The sequence below is a fragment of the Camelus dromedarius genome, chromosome 14 (assembly GCF_036321535.1).
Source record: "Camelus dromedarius isolate mCamDro1 chromosome 14, mCamDro1.pat, whole genome shotgun sequence".
Taxonomy (NCBI): Eukaryota; Metazoa; Chordata; class Mammalia; order Artiodactyla; family Camelidae; genus Camelus; species Camelus dromedarius.
Window position 1 is genome coordinate 54,744,909 of NC_087449.1, and position 16,219 is coordinate 54,761,127.

At 42.2% G+C, this 16,219-nt stretch overlaps 1 protein-coding gene and 1 long non-coding RNA gene across 4 annotated transcripts; one reads left to right on the forward strand and one right to left on the reverse strand.

The window, feature by feature from the left end:
• Positions 1-88: 88 nt before the first annotated feature.
• On the reverse strand, positions 89-7,529 carry PITHD1 (PITH domain containing 1). Its single transcript, XM_064493935.1, has 6 exons — positions 7,222-7,529; positions 6,521-6,564; positions 6,062-6,139; positions 2,502-2,606; positions 1,716-1,824; positions 89-1,040 (listed from the first exon to the last, which is right to left on the reverse strand). Exons 1-6 carry the CDS (start codon positions 7,417-7,419, stop codon positions 939-941), a joined length of 636 nt encoding a protein of 211 aa, XP_064350005.1. The 5' UTR covers positions 7,420-7,529; the 3' UTR covers positions 89-938.
• Positions 7,530-7,584: 55 nt separating this feature from the next.
• LOC105097293 (uncharacterized) lies at positions 7,585-15,767 on the forward strand. 3 transcript variants are annotated; one of them, XR_837913.3, is made up of 4 exons: positions 7,585-7,733; positions 7,927-8,092; positions 11,249-11,317; positions 14,018-15,767. It is a non-coding gene; the product is annotated as an uncharacterized LOC105097293 (long non-coding RNA). The 3 variants fall into 3 exon arrangements; XR_004140640.2 differs by having other exon boundaries at positions 7,585-7,708; XR_010383934.1 differs by having other exon boundaries at positions 7,585-8,092.
• Positions 15,768-16,219: the final 452 nt, after the last annotated feature.

The following is a 16,219-nucleotide window of genomic DNA, read 5'->3' on the forward strand; positions in this document are numbered from 1 at the left end:
ACAACAACAAATTTCAAAGTTCTACACAATTCCCAGTAAAGTAGAAGTTTCATAAGTACTACCAAGAACTCAAAAGAATATACAAACGTTAAGTCTGGCAAGGATTTATTAGGAAGCTTATTAGTCACAGTGAATTAAAAAGCCATGAATGGAAGAACTGAGATCTTCAAATTCTGCCACTGGGCTTACAACACTAGTTAGAAGCTAATAAACATTAAGGATGTCCCAAGGGGAATCTTACCTAAGTCCCAATTTTACCCCGAGCAGGATACCCACAAACACAGACATGAAGCCCATGCTCTCCTCAGACTGCTTACCTGGACTGTAGAAAAAAAAAGACCTTCTCCTCAAGCTGTTAACCATCATTAGGAGATTCCTGCTCTTCTAGCCGTAACCATGGGACACTAGTGCATGACAGACAACTCCAAGCTAGGCAACCTGACAAGAATGCTGAATGATGACAGGGAGAAGGAGCAAGCAGGGACAAGTATTTCTAGTTGGAGACCCTCCTGATGGTTAGTACAAACACAATGCTGAGACTTCAGAAAGTTTACGGCAGCCCAGGAATAGTTTCTATTTAAAAAAAAAAAACACAAATCACACAAAAATCCTGCCACAAAGCAACAAGACACTTGGGATCCTATGGCCACATTAACTGGAAAGGCGAGCATTATCCATGACTGCCAGATGCTGACCAGCCCAAGACCCAGTTTCTGCAGGACCCCAGAGAACCACGATTGTCCCTCAGCACCAGCACAACCCTTTCCAGTGGCGTGGTGTCTTCCATGGGCCAGGTTTCTGCAGCAAGCCGCAAAGACAAGCTTGGCAGAGGCTGTGGCAGCCAACTCTCTCTGGAGCCCCATCTCTCTTTGTCCTTCCCAACAGGATGTCGTACATCTTCACTGACACAAAGCTTCTGTGGGAGCCTTGGCCAGCCCTTAGGAAATGAAGTGTGTCTGTGGGGTAACCTGATGGACCCTGTGGTCGGCTGGGTTGGCTGACGCTTCATAATTGCAGATGGTCACCTCATGTCGGCGAAGCTGCAAGAAAATGGAGAGGCTGGGTCAGCTGGCCATTTCCCAGGCCACACAAAGGAGTAGTCCTAATTCAGGTTCATTTCTAGAAATTGTCATCTAATCTCTTCTCCGTTCTGATACTTTTTATCCTGAGAAGCCTGGACAAGATCAAGTCAATGATTCATCCCATAACTGAGAAGATTCATTCTGCTACTACAATGGAGGCACTATCAGAAGACCTTGTCTATCTTTTTTCTTTTTTTTTCTTTTTTTTTTAAGGTAATTAGGCTTTATTATTTATTTTTAGAGGTGGTACTGGGGATTGAACCTAGGGCCTCGTACATGCTAAGCATGCGCTCTACCACTTGAGTTATACACCCCCCTTGTCTATCTCGTTTATCATCTATCTCTGGTGCCTGGAACAAGAAAGGTTATCAACAATGTTGAATGAAGGAAAGAATTTCAAGGTGAAAAACTGAATTGATATCAACCCCCTTAAAATTCCTAATACTTGTCAAATGAAACAGACAGTTTACAGTGATGAAACCAAGAAAAATTATAGAGAGACTGGGAGCAGTCAGTGTCTTACTGGCCCTTTTTCCTTTCCTTAAACTCCAACCTCCAACAACCACAGCATGCAGCTATATACATACACATGTACCTACACTGGAGGGGGCAACATTTCCAACCCCATCTTACCTCAGTCCATTCTCCTCTCAGGCCAATATAAAAGACCTTCGTGGTATCAGCTCCAAAGTTTTTTGAAATATGAATTGAGAGATGATAGACATTTGAAAAACGAGAAATTCTAGAGGATGAAGAGTGGGGAGAGAAGACAACAATCAGAATTCAATGAGAAGCTCACCACCATGTCAAAAATGACAATTCCAGCTCCAACTTGTTGTAAAACCCAGGCAAATGTCAGAGGACACTCTTGAGGTCTTATGTCTCATTCTTCTTCTCTGGACAAGCAATTAATACAGTGAACATTTACTAAGCATCTGCCAGATTCTGCCCAAGGCAACAGGGACAGAAAAAGAAATCAACAATGCCCCTGCCCTCAAGAGATAGGACTGAGAAATGCTATATTACCACGCAGGAATTCAAAAGCAAGCTCAGTAGGAAAAATAACTAGTGAGGAGATAAGGTGGTCACGTGTAACTTGGCCTGCTGCAAGCCCACTATGCAAAGAGGAATTCTGAAATTATCTTTCCTAAGGCCATCCTATGAGCTCATTCCATCTGCCAACTGCTTACAGGTTAACAAGTCTGTGGCTTGCACTCCATCTCTGCCAAAATTTGACCAAGCCTAGGATCAAGCCTCCTCCACTGTTTTAACTTGTTTCTGATGCTAAGAGAGCAGGAGATGGGCCAAAAACAAACTGGAAGCCCAGTAAGTGCTAATTAACAGAAGCTCACTGCAAATGAGGGAGTGCCTGCTATTCTTGGAAAAAGCCAGAGAGTGGAAGAGAGGTCAAATGCTTACTTCGTAGCATACTCTAATTCTCCTGTAAGATCCCGGTTCAGACTAAAGGTCTGATCTGGCTCCCTGTCTGTATCATCAAAGGACATCTGTGGAATGTTCTTGTATCTGAGAAAGGAAAGGGAACAAAAAATTTTAAATGTGCGCTATCACATTTTTCAATTTCTCAAAACTTTCTACTGATGCCTCAACTCTCTCCTCAGTTCTGTCAAAAGAAGATCACCTTTTGGAAATGGCATTTTACTGGCATTTATACACAAATATCTTTAATTCAACAAGAAAAGAGCTGAGAACTGCAACATAAGCCAATGGCATTTCTGAGTGGGTTAAGATCACATGAGAAGCAATACACAAAGAGATAGCTCAAACTAGGTCACATGCAGCAAATGCATGGAGAAAATAAGCAACTCAGCACATTCAGACCAAGCTGAGGAGGTTAAATAAAACAGCTTACTCATGGGGAAAAAATACTTTGGCATAAACATATTAAACAGTTAAGAGATAAGATCAGGTAACCCAATGCTAAAGCATTTTTTGTGTTCAAAATTACCCTATATACTGAGTCATTGTACAATTCTTAAAAAATACAATTTGGGGATTTCCATTCTGAAAAGAGCACAAAAGTCTGCAAGCTTACAATGAGATCTGGAAAATCAAGTAAAACTGCTAGTGAAGAAAAAAATTTTCAACAACGTATCTAAGAAACAGCTGTCTCCTTCATAACTCACAGACTCTGAAGGACCGAGCCACATTCCCCAAACTCTAGCATGTTTTATTAACACACCCACATGGGAGGGGCCTAGGCATTAGCTGCAGTAAAAGGCATGTAATTTAAGAAGGCAAATGTTTGCTTCAAAGTGATTTTAAGAATGATGCACAGAATAATAACAACAGCAGTGAACATTTATGAGCAGCATTATGAGAGGCAGTTTAACACTGTAGTTAAAAGCAGTGTCTCTGGGGCCAGACTTCCCAGGCTTAAAACCTTGCTCTGTTACTTAACAGCTGTGTGATTTTGGGCAAGTGATTTAACCTCTCTGTCTCTTAGTTCCTCGTCTGTAACATGGGGATAGTAATAGTACATATCCCACATAGATGATGTAGACATTAAATTAAGTCAACTCTAAGAGACAGATATGTTAAAAAATTTTACTACAGAAAATTTCAAACATACAAAACTAGAGAGGAAAATATAATGAATCTCCATATACTTACTACTCAGCTTCAATAATCAACACTATGCCAATTTGCCTATCAGGCCCATTTTGTTTGTGCTTGATATTTTAAAGCAATCCCATATCAAACTCATCATTTCATTCATAAATCATTTCACTCATATCATTTCACTCATAAATACTTCCGCATATATATCTACAGAGTAAGGACTTCTTAGAAAAAACAAAAACACCTAAGATACTATTAACAATTAACAGTGATTCTTTAATATCATCTAACACCTAGTCTGTGTTCAAATTTCATAGATTTAAGTCTCAATTTAACTTTTCTGGATGTGTCAATGACACGTCATAGTTGAACAGGCACTATTTTTTTCTTTATTAATGGTGCATTTTACAATCAATGACATCTTAGATTCAATAAAGTATAACATATGCAAAGGGCTTAGAACTCAGGGCTATGTAAGTATTTGCACCTGCTTTTCGACAACTAGGCACTTACTATGTTCCAGGTTTATTCTACATTCTTTACATGTTATAGTTCATTTCTCTCCACAATCTTAAGAGGTCCAGACTATTATTATTGCCATTTTACAAATGAAAAAATTAAGATATAGAGAAGTAATGCCCAAAGTCATGCAGCTAGCAAATAGTACAGCCAGAATTTGAACCTGAGCAGTTTATTCCAGAGCCTGCTCTTAACCACAATGCAACATGGATATCTAGTCTTCTCCAGCCAATCCATCTCCCAAGTAAATAAATCTCCAAAAGCATCGACTCAAACGTACTGTTTCTTTAAAATGATTAAATATGTGAATTTGCTTTCAAATTCATGTTTCTAACATTCAAAAATAATGTCCATTTCTTAAATCTCTCATTTCAGTTGATCAAATTTTTGTAAGAAAAAAATTTTTTTATTGAAGTATAATTGATTTACAATGTTGTGTTAGTCTCCAGTGTACAGCACAGTGATTCAATTATGCATATCTTCTTTTTCATTATAAGTTATTACAAGATGTTGAATACAGTTCCTTGTGCTATACAGTAGGACCTGGTTGTTTATCTATTTTATATACAGTAGTTTGTATCTGCTAGTCCCAAACTCTTAATTTATCCCTCTCCCCACTTTCCCCTTTAGTAACCACAAGTTTGTTTTTCATGTCTGTGAGTCTGTTTTGTAAATAAGTTCATTTTTATCATTTTTTAGATTCCACATATAAGTAATATCATATGATATTCGTTTTTCTCTGTCTTTGTATTTCACTTAGTTTGATAATCTCTAGGTCCATCCGTGTTGCTGCAAATAGCATTATTTCATTCTTTTTTATGGCTGAGTAGTATTGCATTGTGTATGTGTATACACACACACACACACACATCTTTATTCAACCATCTGTTGATGGACATTTAGGTTGCTTCCATGCCTTGGCTACTATGAACATGGAGGTACATGTATCTTTTCAAATTAAGAGTTTTTTTTCCCAGATATACACCCAGGTATGGGATTGCTGGTAACTCTATTTTTAGTTTTTTGAGGATCTCATGTTTTCCATAGTGGCTGCACCAAATTACATTCCCACCAACAGTACAGGAAGGTTCCCTCTTCTCCACACTCTCTCCAGCATTTATTGTTGTGTACTTTTTAATGATGGCCATTTGACCAGTGTGAGGTAATGCCTCATTGTAGTTCTGATTTGCATTTCTCTAATAATTTGCGATGTTGAGCATCTTTTCATGTGCCTATTGGCCATCTGTATGTCTTCACAAGAAATTTTTTTTATGTAAGGTTCTTTTGATATTTGTTTCTCTAGCACTCAAAATCAATTTCCCCTTCTTTTAGAAAAGCTATGCTGTAAAAAGGCAAGTTGTCAAAAAGGGACTACTAGCTCTGGTGTCAACAGATTCAGTGTCAAAAGAGGTATATAGAACTTTGCTAACTAAAGGCCAGGCAAACTCAGATGGAGTAATTCCATCTCAACAAAACAAAAAGAAAGATCATAACTATCTGAAACTGCAAGGGAAAATTTTGAAGCTAACCCCAAGAGTAGAATCCATAAAGATCATTTGGGATCTGTGGCTGGATTATTAAGAAAACTGCAAAGTCATCAACAAATTGGCATTTATAGGATGCTCTTGGAATGAATGGTGCCATAGCAAGCACTTTGAAGAGAGACAAGTTGTTGGCCCTAAAGATGCTTAATCTAAAAATGTCAATTCAGGAAGAGTTAAGTGAATTCTGACACAGAACAAGCACAAGATTTTTCCTTAAGAGAAGGAGGCAACAGTTAACCCAGTACAAAGAAAAAAACTGTATTATTCTGGATTAAAGTGCTACTAAAGAGAAAAAGAAATAGGGGATTCTTGAGGGCCTAAACCCTTGCCACTTACAGTCTCATCTCAGAGGGGTGTGAGTCATCATCTTCTCCCATTATAATGATGCCTTTGAGCTTGACATTGCCTGTAAATCTGCCAGAATGGAAAAAAGAGAGGTGTCAACCTGGGTTTGAATCTCTGCTGAGCTGTGTGACCCTGGGCAAGACCCTTTCCCTTTTTGGGCTTCAGTTTACTCATGTGTCAGACTGGTACTAGATAATTTCTACAATCCTGTCTGCCTCTGGCATTCTGCAGTTCTAAGAAATTTACCTCAACTTCTCAGTTATCTTTTGACAAATACATCCTTCTTCAGTCTGCATCAAGAAAGCTAGGATGCTTTCCTCCTCACACCCACCACAGTAATTTACTCAATTTCTAGAAACAGATGTGTGCTCTTGACACAACCAAAGAATGAATCCTGATAATGTGACTGGGTATCTATTAGCCTGAGGCAAGCACCAAGGAGATACTTACGGAATATTAAACAGAAGCTCTTCATCTGCATCACTTTCAACAAACTGGAGGGGATGGGGGGTGGGGGAGAAGAAAGCAACAAATATTTGCTGAGAGCCTATAATTTCAGGCATCTTCCACCCTGTTCTACAACTGGAGTGCAATGCAAATAAACAGTCAACCTCCCTCGGTTTTCCAGCACTTATTAACTTCCAGGGCCGACTAGCCTCCTGAAATTGTATGCAAAGATTTGTGCCTATTCGGTCCACAGCTTTCAAATGGCTCTGTGACCCCACAATGGTAGATGTTCTAGATAGGGTAAAGTGCTTCATCTCCCTGGGCTGGAAGTCTCTGGTCTTTGGTCTTCACCAGGTGATAAGTGATCAGGCAGCCATTGGGACTAGTGGCCAAACGGTAAGGGAAACGCCCTCCTGGCCATCCTTCCTCACTACCCTCAGCAGCCCTGGAACTGAACGTTGGCCGCGTAAAGCCAAAACGCCCCTTTCCGTTTCTGGGCCTCAGTTCGTCTATCTGCAAAATGGGGACACTCGACCCTGTCCGCCTCTCAAAAGGCTGGCAGGAGACGGGCACGGGAAAGCGCTTGGCAATCGCGCCGTGGTTATTTTTAACTTGGAGAATGAGGCTGACAGAGCAGACGGGAGGCCTGAGGCCTCATGCGAGTCCCCGCCTCACCCGCCCGCCCCTGGCCCCAAAAGGCCCACCTTGGAGCGGTCGGTCCGCTCCTCCCACGGCTTGAAGACGCCGCGGCCGCTGCCCTCGCGGCTCTCGTTGAGACACTGCAGCCGCTCCAGGTCGATGCGCAGGTACAGGCCGTAGGCCAGGCCGCGCTGCTCCGGCGGCTCCTCCCGTTCGGCGGCGCAGCGGCAGCCGCCCCCGCCGTGGCTGTGGCCGTGCGACATGGCGACGCCGCCGCCCGCGCGTCCCCTCAGCCCTGCCGCCGCCGCCGCCGCCGCCCGCGTCTAGCTGGTTTCGCTCCGGCCGCCAAGTGCGCCGCGGCCGCCGCGTCGTAAAAGGCGCCCCTGTGCGGCGCATGCGCTTGTGGAAAAGTAGCGGGGCGGGGCTTGGAGAAGGGCTGCAGTTTGACCTGCGCTTCCAGAAGGCAGGGAATGAACGTTGACTCTTTCAGTCCTGGAGTCGGATGCTGTCGCTTTCCCAGCTTCACAGATGTTGAAACTGAAGAGCAGAGAGGTTAAGCTGGTGTTCTGAGTAAATGGTGGGACTGGGTCTTGAATCCTCCTCCCCCTCAGGCTAAAGTCTACTCTCGTTTACCACCAATGGCTTTTGGGAGCTGGTGGCGCAGTGATAATGCCCTGAGGAGTGGGGAGCACAACGTTGTCACTGCTCACATGTGCACGCTTAGGCGCTTAGAGCTCACAAACCCATTTTCATAACCACTTTCTTCACAGTGGGCTTAGCGGTCGAGACCCCGGGCTTTATGGACAGCCGAATCTGGAGACAAGTCCTGGGTCTGTTGTTGACGGTGGACACCCCGAATTAGTCATGTTCCCCATCCTGAGACTTCGTTCCTCGTCTGCCAAGTGGGAATAGTAGTGTCTGTTTCATAGGATCACAGTGAGTATTAAATGAAATAATGCATGTCAAGAACTTAGCACAGTAGCTAACACATGGTAAGAATTCAGTAGTTGAGTCAGATCTTGATTCAGATCCAAGCACTGCCACTTACTAGCTGTGCGGTCTTGGGCAAGTGATTTAACCTCTCTGAGTCTCAGTTTACCCCCTGTGAAGTAAAAGGATTGGACAAGATGATCTTTACATCCCCTCCTCATGTGATATTTCAGAGCAGTTTTTTCAAACAGCTGGTTGTGACCCATTAATAGGTCTTAAAATCCATTTAGAGGATTGTGACCAGCTTTACAAAATTCAACAGAATAGAATAAAAAAATTCAGAATGTGTCACACATTTTTAAGTCTCAATTTATGGTACTTTCATTTCAGCTTTGGTTTGTGTACTCAGGTGCAATTTAAAATGTTTTTCATCTTGTGGGTTGAGGTCAAAAAAAATGGAAAGCCCCTGTTTAGAGTTGAAATGATTTTGGTTTCAGGATAGAATGCTTCCTTACAAATTGGTGGAGACAGGAAAAGACAGGATGTAGAGAGTTAAGGAATACTTTGGATATCCTCTGCCCTTCACTTCTGGCTCTGGAGTATCCAGACAAGATGGAGGGCTGCAAACTAAAATATCCATCTGTTCAAGTTCCATTCAGAAACATTCTGATGTCCTAGTTCAATTCTTTGTGAAATAGGCAAGCTTGGTTCTAGTTCAAATAGTTCAGTGTCATGACTGATTTCCTGTTTTCACATCGCAGTTTCAGGCAGAGGGCCTGGCACGTGGTAAATGCTTAGTAAATATTTGTTTATTGAATGATACATCCAATAGCCTTTCTTTGGAAAGACCATGTCTCACTGCAGGCCTAACCCAGGCCTTACCCATGACTTCTACTTATTTTTGGATTCTTTCCTGTCATTTACATACATCACTGTCATCTTTTACTGATTTACTGAGCACCGTGTGCCACGCTTTGTGCTAAGCACATATGTAGCTCATGTAGTTCATCTCAATTATTTGTCACATGACCTTTAAGAAATAGGAAGTGTTACCCAATGTTATCTCCAATTTGAAGATAAGGAAAATTGAGGCTGAAAGAGGTGAATTAATTTGCCCAAGATCAGATATGTTTAGGAAGTAACTAGGCTTTGAGCACATCCTATAGTTTCCTGAAACAAAAGTTATACGTGAAATAAATATGTTATATCCATTAGCTTATACTGTGTAACAAATTACCCCAAAACTTAAAAGCTTTAAACAACAGCATTTATTTCTTGTGATTCTGTAGATCACCTGGGCAGTTCTTTTCAGGGCAAGTTGGCTTGGCTGATTAGTTTGCAATGGCCCCACCCACCTGTCTAGTGGATAATTAGATGTCAGCTGAGCTGATGGCCACATGTCTCCAGCAGGCTGCCTGAGCTCAGTCACACTGTGGCAATTGTTGACTTCCAGGAGCACAAGAGGGAAGACTCTATTGCACAAGCTTCTGTAGTTTTTGTTAATATCCCATCAACCAAATCAAGTTTCACTGGCCAAATCCAAATTCAAGAGTGAAGAGATAGACTCCACCTTTTAATTGGAAGAACTACGAAACATCGTGACTCCCCACTGTCCCCTTTCCCCCAGTATTAGTTATCTTCTGTTGTGTAACAAATTACTCCCAAACTTCACTGGTTAAAACTACAATTAACATTTATCTCACAATTTCTGTTAGTCACGAATTTGGGAGTGGCTTAGCTACGTGGCTCTGGCTTGGCTCTCTCAGGAGCTTCAAGTCTTCTGAAGGCTTGACTAGTGGTTGGAGGATCCACTTCCAAAATGGTACACTTGTGTAGCTGGCCAGTTGGTGCAGGCTGTTGGCAAGAGACCTCAGTTCCTCGCCATATTGACCGCTCCATCCAACTGCTTGATTGTCCTCATGACATGGTGGCTGGCTTTCACCAGAGCAAGTGATCCAAGAGAGAGCAAAGTAGAAACCAGAATGTTTTATGACCCTGCCTTATAAATCATATACTGTCAGTTCTGCAATATTCCATGATACCAAAGGTCAGCCATAATCAGTGTGAGAGAGAAGAGCATAAGGGTGTGGGTACCAAGAGGAAGAACTCATTAGAGGCCCCTTGGAGGTGGTTACCACACTACCATACATGTTAAGTGACCACTGAAAATGTCTTTATTCTTCTCGTACATTTAAATGGTGATTTGGATGAGGATAGAATTCTCTCAGAATTTTGAAGCTATTCTGGTTTCTTCTAGCTTTGCCATTCTTATTCCTGACTCTGGTGTAGGTTCTCCCCATTCTCTTTCTGGAGGCTTTTAAGATCTTCTTTTGGTTCCCTGTGTACTGAAATGTGCTGTGGCTCGTTAATCATTCATTGTGTTGGATACCTGATGGACCTTTTCAATTTAGAAGCCCTAGAACAGAACACGAGCGTACAGGTTCAGACACCTGCACACATGTGCACAAGGCCCCTTGCAGGGAAACGTATTTAGGACTATAAAGAGAAGGGGAGTGGGGCTACTGTCCTGCTCTCCCCAATTCCATCACCTTCTAGTGCAGAGTTCCATGGGGCTCAGATATCTGCATATGGCCTTCCAGGTCATTGTGGAGGTTTATTTGTCAAGGTAGCAGAATAGGCTGTATTTTATTCAACTGCTCATTCGCTTCCTTTGTAACTTCTTAAATGCACCTCCATTTATACTCTTGCCCTAGTCCTGCAAATATTAGGTATAGCCTGCTGGGTAAGTCACTTACCTTCTCTAAGCCTCAGATTTGTCACATATAAAATGAGAATAATAAGAATACCTACTTTGTAGGCTTTATTATGAGGGTGATATGAAATAATGCAAACTAATCAGCCAAGCCAACTTGCCCTGAAAAGAACTGCCCAGGTGATCTACAGAATCACAAGAAATAAATGTTGTTGTTTAAAGCTTTTAAGTTTTGGGGTTTAAGGTTTGCAGCAACATCTGGTGGGTAGGAAAAGGTTAAATAGCGTTTTTTCACTCATTGCCAACCAGACTTTCAGCTCAACGCCCTCGTCTGGTTGAATGGGAAACTGCAGCTACTAACAGGATTGGATTTGGAAGAAACCAGCTGTCGCAGGGAAGCTCTGAACGCCTTTTGGCTCTGCTTACTCTGCCTGTCCCTTCTCTTGCAGTCCTACGTTGCAGGGATGTCTGAGGACAAATGGGAATTCTCACTGACTTCTAGGAATATCCTGGGGCAGGTAGGAAAAGCTTCTATTTTTTTTTCTCCTACTTTGGGCTCCATCTGCAAAGGTTTCTGTAGCACAAGGACTGCTGAATTTGTATCCATCTTCCCTTCTCTCCTGTCTCAATTAGGCTGGGAGAAACAGCTGTTTTTCTGTTACTTTTGAATGCTTCCTTGTGGCAAACCAAGAGTATCATAATAATAATAACTAACAGCCATATGGCACTAATAATGTGCCAAGCACTGTCCTGAGGGCTTTACTTACATTGCTTTTTCTAAATTTTATTTTAATTTAAAAATTTTTATACAATTTAAAAATATATTGTTTTTCAATACTCATAATTACAGGTGTCCTATTATTATCTTTATTTTACAAATGAGAAAACCAGGGCGCAGAAATGCTAAGTAACTTGCCCAAGGACACACAGCTTGTTAGTTAATGGAACTAGGATTTGAACCCAGGTAGTGGGCCTCCAGAGGCTGTGCTCTTAACCACACTGAACCTTCTCCAAATAATAGTTAACATTTATTAGGTACTTACTATGGTGCCAATCTGAGACCCCAGAGCTCAGGCTCTTAACCACCATGCTGCAGGTACCAGCTAGATTACCTTGAATAAGTCATTTTTCTCAGACAACAATAACAACAATCCTTTACTAAATGCCAGTTCCACGTTGAGTACTTCACCTAATTCATCATCAACATCCTGGCTTAACATGTCTTGAGCTCTTTTTATGTGCCAGGCACTATGCTAAATTTTAACTGATTAAATCATTATGTGATAGCTCTATAAAGTTGGTTTATTTTCTTCATTTTTGGAAGACGACATTAAGACACAGGTTATGACCTAGCTCAAGCTAGAAAGTCTGGGATTCAAAGCTGGGTAGCTTTGCAGATTACCTTTGAGTCCCAACTAAAGGAGTTAGCAACATTTTCCAGTTCTGCATCAAGGCACATGGATGGATGTACTTCCTATCTCCTTGAATTTAAGTGCAGCCAATGAAATATGATGGGAATAATGGATGTCACTTCTGGACATAGCTTAGGGTCCAGTGCAATATTCTTAATTTGCCTTGAAAATCTTAGAAGGCCTCCCTCAGCCTGGGCCCCTGAGTGAGGAGGACATAAAGCAGAGTTCTAACAGACACTCATTAGACATGTAGTGTGAGTGAGAAACCTTTGTTGTTTCGAGCCACTGAGATTTGGGAGTTGTTACTGCACCATAGCCAAGTCCAGGGTTCCTCAACCTCGGCACTATTGACGTTTTGGGTCAGATAACTTTTTGCTGTGGAGGGCTGTCTGTGCATTGTGGAAAGTTTAACATTTTTTGCCAAGTGTCTTACTGGGGGCAAAAATCACCTCCAGTTGAGAACTACTGCCCTGACCCATCCTAATAGTCTGATTATTCTGACAGTCCTAAATGAACCCCATTTAGGCATGATTTCTTTGTTTTAATATTGCTGTTAGAGTCAGCTAACATTTAGGATAGCTACATCAATATTCACAAATAAGATTGGCCATCTTCTCCTTCTTCTCCCTCTCCTTCTTCTTCTTCTCCTCCTCCTCATCTTCCTCCTCCTTCCTTCTTCTTCTTCCTCCTTCTTCTTCCTCCTTCTCCTCCTCCTTCTTCTTCCTCCTCCCCCTTCTCTTCCTCCTCCTCCTCCCCCTTCTCCTCCTTCTTCTTTTTGCTTTTTTTTGGAATAGTTTGAGTGGCACTGGTAGTATCTGACCTTTAAGATTGAAAGAATTCCCCTATGAAACCTTCTTGGGCCTGGAGTTCTCTTATAGTTCTCCAGCTTTATTTCTTCTATGGTAATTAGTCTGTTTAGATTTGCCATCTCTATAGGGGTCAATTTTGGGAAGTTATATTTTTCTGGAAAATTATACACTTCATATAGTTTCCTGGTATATTGCATATAGTTGTGGCAAAGGGTTTTAAAAACTGGGAAGTTTTACATAGAAGTCTAGATTTGTCTTTTCTTTAAAACTCAGAAAATGTGGTAACACTGGGCCTGCCTTCCACCTGGAAACAACCAGGTGGAGCTGTGTAAATAAATCTCATTTCCCTTCTGTTTCCACGACTTACCATTGTCATACGCTAAACTCCTGGTATTTATGAGTTTGTGACCCCTGAGACAAGAAATTAGAATCATCTGTCTTTTCGGTGGTCATTAGAGGCTATTGTATAAGGGACTTGAAAGAATAGATGAGTAGACAGGGGCCCAGAAACAGGAAAGCTGGAGGAAGGACTCACTGGCCTCCGAATAGTTCTTAGCTTGTGTTCTAAAGCTTTAATTCCCATCAATAGGAAACAAAACTTTCCTTTTCATTCTACATTTAGAGGAAATGAAGGAAGGACACTAAAATTTATTGAGCCCCAAATCTCTCACTGAATCCTTACCAGAATTCCCGTGGGTTGTCATTATTCCCATTTCACAGCTGCAGAAACTGAGGCTCAGAGCGATGTCACAAAGCTAAAGAGTAGTAGAGCCAGGATTTGAACCTGGATCTGACTCATTCCAAAGCTCATGCATTGTTTTTCCACCACACTGGGCATTTCCTAACCAGGCTGCTCATCGAACTCATTGCAGGAAGCCTTTAAGAAAGTACATATTTCCAGATCCTACCTCTGATCTATTCAGGTTTCTGCAGTGGGGCCCAGAAACCTGTATTTTAAACAATGATTTGGATAGTTGATTACTGTCCCCCCGACTAGGTGAAAGCTCCGTGAAGCGGGGGCGACGTCTTCGTCATTCAGTGACACAGAGTGGGGGCGACACGAGTATTTGCTGTGTGACTGAGTGTGCAAGCCTCCCAGCCCTGACCTTTGGACCTGCTGTGAAGAGCTTCTAAACTGTGGAAAATTCTGGAGTTGCTCTCAAACTTTAATGTACATTGTAAGAAGAATTTTTTTTTTTTAACATGCACACTCTGGGGTCTCAACCCCAGAGATTCTATGCTTGTGAAACACAGGTGTAGCTGTGTAAGATTTTGATGGCTTGACCTTTCCTTGAAAGTTTCTGAAAAGAGTTGAGACAATCTAGGTATCACAGGAAGAGAAGTCTAGTAGCTATGTGGACAAACTGCCTATTTCACCATTTAGCCAAATAATCAGGGAGACACTCAAATGGATGTGGAGCCCTAGGGGAGAAACCCTGTGAAAGGGACATCCGCCAAGGTGATAAGCCAGGCAGAGGGCTGATTCTTCTAGCCATCAGTTACCTGCAGCAGAGAGAAGAAATCATTCTTAGAAATGATTAGGGCCTTGGCCTGGGCATCTTAATGCGTTGGAGGTCGACCTTGCTCCAGAAGCCTAACATTAGCTATGTGTGTGTATGAGATGGTAAATGTGACTAAGAACATGTGCTTGGGAGTCAGACCAACACACAGCACCACAGCTCACTCACTGTGTGGCCTCGGGAAAATTCTTAATTTCTCTGTGCTTCAGATTTCTCATTTTTTAAATGCAGGTTATAACAACCTACTTTGTAGGGTCATTGTGATAATCGAGATAACATTCATCTGTGAGACAGTGGTCCCTGGCACAGGGTAGGTGTGTAACCAGTGAGGCCAGTTACTCTTACCTGAGTGAGCGCCAGACTTGATTGTGTGTTACTCTGTATCCTAGGGTCTACTACAGGTCCTGGCTCAGCAAATGTTGAATTAGTAAGGGACAAAGGGACAACTTGCAGACTCTGGGTAGTCACCTATCAGATAATGTTCCATAATTAACAACTTCCATGCATAGTGAGAATTAGATCCAGTAAAGACTTGGGAAAAATAAGTACAGATCATTCACCAGGAATGCCCTCTTTAGGAGAGAAGGGATAGTAAAACCATGTTACCTTAAGAGGTTGAAATCTGTCAGATACAGCCTGTTGGTACTCAGGGGCTGGAACCTTGGTTCCACTAGCGAATGCTGAAGCACCTGCAGCTCAGCCAGGGCCAGCACAGCAGGGTCTTACTAAGCTGCTGCTGCCACCACCTTGCTGCCTGCCTGTCCCTCATGCTCTCATTAGGAAGCCAGTGTTAAGACGGAGACCTAATTGGGTCCTCCCCACCCACCAGTGACTGAAATGTGGAGTGGCACACACTTTGCAGTCAGAGAATCTGGGTTTCAAATCCTTTCCTCTGCCACTTCCTAGCTATGCAGCTTTGGTTATTTCACCTCTCTGAGCCTCAGCTTCTAACTGTGAAATGGGTAACAGTTCAGTCCCAGGGTTACAAGTGCACAAGGGACAGTGCTTGGTCCCCCCAGGTGCTCATTTTTGTCTGCATTTCCTTGCTTTGCTCATTGGGTTCCTTCCCTCCGAGCTCCCCTTTCCCCATTCTGCTGTGCTACAGTACAGACAGAAATCCAACATCCCTTATGGCCCAGCCCAAGGAATTAGACATCGTGACCAACTTCCATGCTCTGACACAATAAGAGAGAAAGGAAGAAAGATAACAGCATATGGGTGTGTTTTTTGTTGTTGTTATTTTTATTTAGACATGGAATTTTCCTGTCTTTTCATATAACTTATCTAATTAAAATATTCATCTTGGTAGTTACCACAAAAAAGTAACATAGAAAATTGTATTTACATTCTGGGACCAAAATACAAATAAAGAGCAAGATGGTACCTTGCTCCTTTCCCTCCTGCTTCCCGGAAAGAAAAAGTTTCCCCTAAAACTGCTCATTACACCAAAGATCAGAGAGTTAATTTGTAATTTGATGATTTGTATGTAGTGTAGCAGAGGAAAAAAATTGCACAAGTTTTCACAAATGAGATCAAGGGTTCAACATCATCCTGTGTCCGCTCTGCGGCCATTTCAATAACCCAGGAGAGGATGGCCCTTAGAAATTCAGTTCCTCCTCTTCCCTCCTTACTCTCCTCACCAAGTCACACCCCTGATGCAGAACAGACACTCTTGGAGG